Source organism: Cynoglossus semilaevis, chromosome 11 (assembly GCF_000523025.1).
Source record: "Cynoglossus semilaevis isolate Cse_v1.0 chromosome 11, Cse_v1.0, whole genome shotgun sequence".
Lineage (NCBI taxonomy): Eukaryota > Metazoa > Chordata > Actinopteri > Pleuronectiformes > Cynoglossidae > Cynoglossus > Cynoglossus semilaevis.
The window spans coordinates 574,579-583,290 of NC_024317.1; the positions used below are offsets into that span (position 1 = coordinate 574,579).

The 8,712-nt window shown below is 45.8% G+C and overlaps 1 protein-coding gene across 1 annotated transcript in view; it reads left to right on the forward strand.

Moving 5' to 3' along the window:
• Window positions 1–8,712, forward strand: part of foxj3 (forkhead box J3) — a 51,460-nt gene that overhangs the window by 15,991 nt on the left and 26,757 nt on the right. Inside the window, exon 2 of the mRNA XM_008319622.3 lies at window positions 5,743–6,247. Coding sequence (XP_008317844.1) covers window positions 5,927–6,247 — 321 coding nt within the window. The 5' untranslated portion in view covers window positions 5,743–5,926. The remainder of the gene's footprint in view (window positions 1–5,742; window positions 6,248–8,712) is intronic.

Here is an 8,712-nt window from a genome sequence, read left to right on the forward strand (position 1 = left end):
GAGGAGGGGGGGGAGGAGGAGCGGGAGGGGCGGGAGGGACAGGAGGGGCAGGTATACAGTTGTTGAGAGCAGCACAGAGGTCGACTGGACCTCGTTCTCAGAGAAGCCTCAGTTGAAGGCAGGGCAGGAAGGACGGTGATGTGTGTTAGCAGCGTGGACATCCTTAAAAACAAGTCAGGACGCGGCCGTAAACGCTCTCCTCCACAGGGTGGTATCAGTGGAACCATTAAGTCCTTAATTGAGAATGAAGACGTTGCCTACTTGTTGTTAATGAAGATGAGGCTCTGGGATGTTTGCTGCAACATTATAGAACTCCTGTGCAATCAGCGCACACCGGAGCGCTGCTATTTTAGTCCGAGAGAGTCTTAAAAATAACCCTCCAAGTCCTCTGCCTCCAGGACTGGAAACTGTGAGGTGTCGTCATTCTTTGAATGAAGGGCAGGTGAGCAGAACTCCTGCCTCTGTTGATGTGGAAGGTATGACCTGGGTTTCGGTGGAGAGTAAAGACACCAACTGCTTGTAACCAGGTTACATCACTGTTGTTGTTGTTGTGAGTCCATGTGCCAAGTCTGAGCACAACAGAGAGCACACTCAGGGATTCTTCTGCTTCTGGTTGCCAAGTACAATCATACTACACACAGTCACATGGAGCTCGCTCTCCCGCCCTCTCTCTCTCCCTCTCCCCTGTCTCTCTCTCTCTTTTCGTAGCCCCCCCAAACCCCTCTGTCTTGTACCTTTTGTTGTGAGCTCTTCGTGTCATGACTCTGTGCAGTACAGACGTCAGAGATCTAGAGCTGTTGTGTCTGTGCTGCAGAGCAGACACGTGCCGTCCGACTGTTACCCGTGACTGATGGCTGACGGAGGAAGAAGGGATTAATTGAGGAAATTGTTGATAAGTACTGGAGGGGTCTGGTCTGGTCTGGTCTGGTCTGGTCTGGTCTGGTCTGGTCTGGTCTGGTACCGATCAGAGAGTAAGAATGAGAAATGTTTTGTGGAGAAAGACTGAGGTCCAGTTAGAAGAAGAAAATGAATATATATGGATTTAAATGAATGAATGAATGATTTATCAACAACAACAGTTTCCCCAAGTGGTGGCCGCGGTGGCTTAGTGGTTAAGAAAGCAGACCTGGGTCCAGAGATGGGTTAAAAACAGAAGTCACATTTGGTTGTGTGCAGTGGTGCAGTGGTGCAGTGGTGTGTCACAATGACCAGCAGTTGACTTTCCTTCCTTCTTCAGGTCCTTCTAGTGTTAGTGATGATGTCATGGTGGAAACCAAATGTCTCACTGTAGAAAAAATAGAAAAATAATTTCTCTAAATCCATATTTACAGAACTGAAGCTCATGTTTTTACTCAGATGAAATCATTTAGTGTTTATTCACATTTAGTCACTCATCGTTCCTTCAGCACAGTCGTGTTAGCGTCTGTTAGCGTCTGTTGGGGGGGGGCAGCAGACCACTGTCAACACCTCATTTTCAGAGTGGCTCAGATAAGTCGGCCCTTGTGTCTATCAGTTGGTGTGGATTCTGTGACGAGCTGATTGGCTGAATCTGTGTAACGCTAACGCTGCGCTACTGTACGAAATATATGGCTACAACACAGGTTTACTATTGTAACTCTGTGGGTCTGTGGGGGGGGTAAGATGAGGGGGGGGGGTGATTGCTCCTACTTTGTTGAATTATTCAGTGAGTCCTCACACTCTTTATTGGTACCGTAACACATTTCATTAATCGCTGGTGCCTTTGAGTAACGGGACAAACTGCTGTGCTGAGAAAGTCTGAACTATCACTGAGACAGAGACTGGACCAGGACCAGTACCAGTACCAGGACCAGGACCAGGACCAGTCCCCTGGTCAGCTTGTGTTCTGATGTTCTGATGATGTATGTACTGACCACTGAGGTTCAGACGGTGAAATCTGCTTCATTCACCTGTTTGTTGTTCCACTTCCCCAAACTGAACGTCAATCACTTCTGCTTTAGTCACTAGTTCTTTTTGTTTTGCATAAAATCCTGCCTTTGTGTTTGATTCATTGAAGTTTCGTGTGACGGCAGCAGTTTCTGTTCAAACTTCATCAGAAACTCCTAAGGATTCATTAAGAACGTGTACACAATGTCTAAGAACTGACCGTGTTTTGGTCAATGTAACTTTTTACAAGGTTTTTTTTTTTGTTATGTTAAAAATCCGTGCATATTTCGACCTGTGATGATGAAGTTTTCCGTGAGGACGGCCACAGAGTAGAGCCACTACTTTTGTGTGTCTTCAGTTTTCGTCAGTGAACTCAGGAGCTACATCAGTTCATAGACTAACCTGAAGTCTGTGTCAAAGCTTTTTTTCATGGAATCATAAAAACAATTTACTACACAGTACCAGAAAGTTCCTCTCAGTTTTTAAATGAGACTTTGTTGCACGTACGGTGCTGGTGTGTTGTGTAAAAGGGGAAGAACAAACATCTTTAATTTCTCTGTGGATAATATGCTGTAACCAGATGCTTCAGTCTGCGGAGGAAAGAGGCTTTGCAGAAAATCTTTTCCAGAGTTCCATGTGTTGCTGCTGCAGAACACAATAGATATTCATGTAAAATAATATATGCAGTCAAATAAAACGAGGAAACCTTGGAGAAACATCAGGGTTTGTTTCTGCTCCTCTAAGCAGAAGAACCAGAATTTCCACCCTAAACTTTGGGGAGTGTAATTGATATGTTGTATTTAACAAAGGTGACGCTTTGGAAAGAAAGTTGATACAGAAATGAGAGAAACACTGTTGTTTCCAGTTAAAATAAAATAAAAAATGATACAGCAAATAAATCAACAAATTTGACATCCTGTCATTGTTTAAGGTAATCTGAAGTCATGGCAACGACACGACTAGTTGATTCCACTGATCAATTTGCCAGGAGCTAACATTTACAGTCAGGGTTGATTCACTTTAACTAACACATTTTAATAGTTAATCTAAGTTATCTGGTCAAAGGTTCACTTGTTGTTTACAAACATTAACACGTTACGAGCAAAACACAAAAACGTAGCTTCGTACTTTTTACCCCAAATATCAAAGACTATTTGAATTCATTTGCTCGGTGAATGATTTTGCTCTGAGTGATCACAGAGCTGCGTTTCATTATCATCTGTTTTGGTTTTGTCAGTTCACTTATTTGTGGTTAATGTTAGAGAGAATTCAAGAATGTCATGGATTTCTGTTGAACCACGTGTGATCTTGACTCATGTCTGACTCCTACAGGAGTCTGACACAACGGAGGTGTTTCACTGATGTGGAATAAAGAGGTTTATTACCAAAAAACCTTGGACCACATGGTAGACACCAGGGCAGACGTTTCTACTACAGTTTCTGTAGTACTTTCAGAGTACTTTCAGAGTAAAGGCGCTCTAAAAAAAACTCTGTTTCCAAAATGAATTTTTAATGAGGCTTTTAATGTGAAATGTTTGCAGTGCTGTCTGCTGCTCAGCCTCCCACTGAGCTGAGGCTCCATTGTTCATGGAGGTTTCAGACCGACCTTATATAAAGTGTAGCAGACCTGACACTGGGCGTCACCATCTTCATCCATCAGTGCTGAGGATCCTTCAGACCAAAATGGTCGAAGGATTGGTTTTTACCAAACGTTCAGGGAAAACAAGGAGTTTGAGAGAAAATCCAATCAGATTCTACAGTTCATCCAACAACTGTAAAGAACGACGTCGCCACAGGTTCTCGTGTGCGTCTGTCTCTTTGATCAGTAGTTAGAGTCCGTTAAGTGCCAATCATTTACGATAATGTGCGTGTACTGCAGTTAGCTGCAGTTAGCTGCAGTTAGCTGCAGTTAGCTGCAGTTAGCTGCAGTTAGCTGCAGTTAGCTGCCAAGTCCATCAGTCAGTTTTGCAACAGTGGATAATGGGAAGGGCTCTGATCTCATGACGCATTCACTGACACACACACACACACACCAGCGAGCGCTTGCCCAACTGGATGGAGGTGACATAATCTGGTGTGTTGTCTCGGCTGATCCTCCGTCAGGGATGAGGTCACTCAGATTGAGCCACCTCAGACTGAGCTGATGACGTCAACAAGGTCGGTTTAGTAGACGACACCTTTGACGTCACACCGACGTCTACTGATTCAGTTTGATACCAACTAGAAACAGCAGTGGTCTCTACCACGAGTCAGGTTGAAGACTCAGTGTCCTCTAAGTCCAGGTCCAGGTGTTGTCGGTCCTCCTCACTGATGTGTGTGTGTGTGTGTGTGTGTGTGAAACTTTAAGTTTGTTGAATTATTATTAAATATTTAACCTTGCAGTTTTTGACTCATCGTTCATTGAGGGGATTGTGAAGGGGCGTGGTCAGGGGCGTGGTCAGGGGCGTGGTCAGAGTGAGTCGTTCTGGAACAGCAGCTCAGTTATTGATGGTTATTGATGGTCTGTAATAATAATAACACCGAGCTCTGGGTAGTTGTTCTTCCAGGGGCATTACCTCATGCCTGTTGCCCCGTTACAGCGCTCTGCCGATATCAGTCATCTGAAAGAAGCATGTGAAGTAGTACAGATTAAACATGACAGGTGTGTGTTCACACACACACACACACACACGTGCCCTGAAACCTGTGGTAGTTCTAATGGTTTTACCCCCAGAGGAGGCAGTACGGGGTGGAAACCCCCATCAGGAGGTGAGGGTGAGTTAATACATTAGAGCGGAAACAGAGTCACTGCACGGAGTGTTGAGTAACTGAGTCAGTGTCAAGTTAACGTCCTGTTATTCACCACCACAGAGTCCATGTTCCTGCTGTCGCTTTGAAAAACTTTTTAAAAACAATTCTGTTTCAGAAGAATTCAAATTTAAAATTCTGAATTTGGAAAAATCTATAAAAAGACCAACATCCTATTTCTGGAGGTTTTTTTTTTTGTCAGGCTGTGTATGTGTGTGTGTTGGTTGGTCACATGATCCAGAACACACACACACACACACACACACACACACGTGTGTGAGCGTGCTCAGCCAAGAGAAAAATCCCACAGCTTGGTGAGGATTCCTCTCTCTCTCTCCGGCCTCTTCTGTTTTTTTCCCTCAGTCAGACTGCAGTGTCATCTTGCTCAGGGTATTTTTTGCCCACTTGCCCCAGTTCACCTACATCTGTAACATTAGCACTCTTTACACTGCCCCGCTATTTTTGGATCCTGAGGGTAGTGTTCCACGAGGGACGCAGAGTTGGACCGTGGCTGGTCGTACAGTGGACGGTTGGTGCACTTGTTTACGGCAGAGGTTCAGTTTGGAGTCCCTCTGTCACAGAAGAACAGGAACCAGAGCAGGAGCATGAACAGGAAGAGGAGGAGGCAGAGGAGGAGGAGGAGGAGGAAGAGGAGGTGGAGGAGGCAGAGGAGGAGGAGGAGGAGGAGGAGGAGGCAGAGGAGGTTTTTACTGGCCTCCAGAGTCAGAATTCCTCCTGAGCTTTTCCCCCATTTGGCTGGCACTTGTGAAAACAATTGCCTGGCATTTATTCTGTGCATGTGTGTGTGTGTGTGTTTGTGTGCGTGCGTGTGCGTGTGTGTGTGCAGATGGAGCCCCGGCTGTGAGTCAGCTCAGAGAGCTGAGTGATGAGAAAGTGGACAGAACCCACCTGTCCTCTGCTTCCTGTCTCCATCTTACCCACTAACCTGTTGACATGTACACAGGACTGATTTCCGTGTCTTCGTTTCCGTGCCGCGGCTGTGGTGCAGCGGTGGATTAACAGAACCTCTCCTGTGTTGTGTTTCTCCAGAGTTGATCTACAGAAGATGCTCCTCTGATGTCCTGAGGAAGCCCTGACTCCAGACTGAAGCAGCCGCAGCCGCAGCGTCGTCTCGCTTCGTTGACTCAGACGTGATCGGTCGGCCAACACTGATAAACCAACGCCGCCGCCTGCGCCTTTTCCCCACCCCCCTCCTGCGTACCCTGCCGCCATCATGACGTCGGAGCTGGAGAGCAGCCTGACCTCCATGGACTGGCTTCCACAGCTGACCATGCAGGCGGCCATCCGCAAGGCTGACGCCCAGAATGCCCACGGGCCTGGCATGGGCAAGAAAAGTGCCCTTCTAGATCCTAACACCACGCTGGACCAGGAGGAAGTGCAGCAGCATAAAGATGGCAAACCGCCCTACAGCTACGCCAGTCTCATTACCTTTGCTATCAACAGCTCGCCAAAGAAAAAGATGACTCTGAGTGAGATCTACCAGTGGATCTGTGATAACTTTCCGTACTACAGAGAGGCCGGCAGCGGCTGGAAGGTAAGACGAGGCCTCGGCCGCCCTTCACTCCAGGGAGAGTGAAGATCAGCTCGTTATCGTTGGTGATGGTTGTTGTCTTTGTCAGCTTCTTACCTGACACGGTGTTTTACAACAGAGGTTTTACCGCGGTCGTCACTGTGTCCTAAACCCAAACTGAGGTTTGTCTGAGTTGTTAATTGTCGTGTGGCTGCGTGGCTTCTCTCTCCACCCGTTAGATCCTCCCTATTGTTATAAGTCTAGGAGGAACCCAGGTGAACGCCAAATCACAGCACGACACGGTTCAGCCCTGAGAGAAGCACATGACGTGGAGAGGCCTGGATTGATATTCAGAGACGTCGCCCCCTATCAGTGAGAACACAGACTAAATAGCCCATTCATGGGTGGTATTATTCATTGCAGATGCCTTGATAGGAGAAGGCCATTATGCAGATGGAGCCAGTGCTGTGTCATCATCTGAAGGAGCCCATGATATACTGAGATGAAGCCCTGCTGATTGCCTTTTAAAGGCTCCAGATGGAAATTGATATTAGAATGAGTTTTCCAATCACGAGACGTTTATTGGAAATAGAATCTGAGACACGGCCTGACTGCAGTCAGACAAGATGTATGAAGCCCATTTCCTGGGGCGACAGAATCTGGCATGTATACAGGCTATATGGAGGTGTGTGTGTGTGTGTGTGTGTGTACAAATGAGGAGGAGTGATTTTTAGGTTGGTTTTTTTTTCTGTCTTTCGTCTGTTGTTCATTTTCACTCATCCTCATTCTTTCTTATTGGTTGTTGTCAGTAGGAATAATTATTCATTTTAAAAACCTGACTTTTCCCCCATGGCAACAATGAAGGAATATTGCATTTATAATAAATTTGTCTTCATTGCGCCCCCTTGGTGGACCAGCCCCCCCCTCATTTTGGGAACCACTGTGTTAAAAGATGTGTAGCTACAGCCCATGTGACCAGATTTAAAGATTTCAACTCTTCAGATCAGATACTGTCGGTGCATCCTGTCTGTAGACAGAACAAGGTGAAATGAAAAGTTCCTGTATGTTCATGGAACGTTCTGGACCTTTTTTCCAGCAGATCAGTATCAGTTTGTCTGAACTTTCAGCTGTGGCTCGGACTTGACGTCAGTGAAAAGATTTGGTGGAGAAGCTGTTTTAGAATTAGTCAGATTTGGTTCAGATTGACGCCGTTCAGCTACTTTGTGGCTGACGCAGATGAAGAGGCTCTGGTCGCTCTGCACCTGTAGAATCAACACAATGAAAAGTGAGAAAAACCACATCAGTCTAACCAGGATGAACTGAAGAACAGGAAATGCTAAAAACCAGAACGAGAATATGCTCCACTGCCAGGACCTGCGTCACTCCTTCTTCTTACTTCTTGTTAGTTGAGGTGCTTCCCCGTCACTGTTTTTTTTTTTTTTTTTTTTTTCTGAGAATTGAAACTGCTGAAATATTGTGTAAAGTGTGTGTGTGTGTGTGTGTGTGTGTGTGCACCTCGTGGTGTGTAAAGCGCACGTGTAGCCTATATATTTTTTACAGCCTAGTCAGTGCTTTGACAAATGTCAGAGCAAAACTCTCCTGGTCCGTGATACTCAACGAAACCCATTAAAAACCTTCTTTTGTCCCAGTTAGAGTTGGTAACCAGCAGTGTGTGCATTTAACTAGTTGTTTATTTAAAGTTTATTAATTTTCCAAATAGTGAAAATTTCACTAAAATCTGTCAAGAACCTTGAGAACGTTTTTTCTCCCAGTCGTTGTAGGTCGCCACTAGTTTGGATATTTGAGTTCATTCCACCAAAAGTAGAGACTAACCACTGGTCACTGGTCACTCACTTGGTCCTGGAGTTGCAGGATTTCAGGACTGATACAAACCTCTGCTCCGAGTGATGATGAAGCTAGGCTAATCCTGGTTTCATCATCTCCTTCAATTCTAAAAACCGTAATGATCGAGGTTAGAAAAGCAGTGTCGGACGTGCTGGTCGTGTTTGAGCTGACACCAGGATCAGGTTCTCCTGGTGGCCTCTGTGTCCTGGTCTGAACTGATCTGGTCCAGCCTCTCTGTCTGACTGATCACAGCTGGCTCTTTTTAAAACATCTCCCAGATCTGAGTCTTTTTCCCAGGAGCTCTGTTCTTTATTTCAACGTCTGTCGGCTCCGGTTTTTGGGACTTTGTGAGTCGATCATTTTTACTTGTTATAAACACGAGGAAATGTCTTTGTTTGTGTGAGGAACAAAGATGAAACTTAAGATTTATATAAATCACGACTCTTGAGGGAACAGACATTTAGTCTTTTATTAATGTTTATATTTGAGAGTATCTATTCAAACCATGGCAGACTCAGCTGTCCGTCCCTCGACTCTTGGCATCCAGGGTTTTGCAGACGTAAAGGTTGGAGGCTGTGGGGAGGGGGGGGGTTACGGGGGGCCAGTCCCCACATCAGCCTGTTGGCTGTGCGTTATCACGAAAC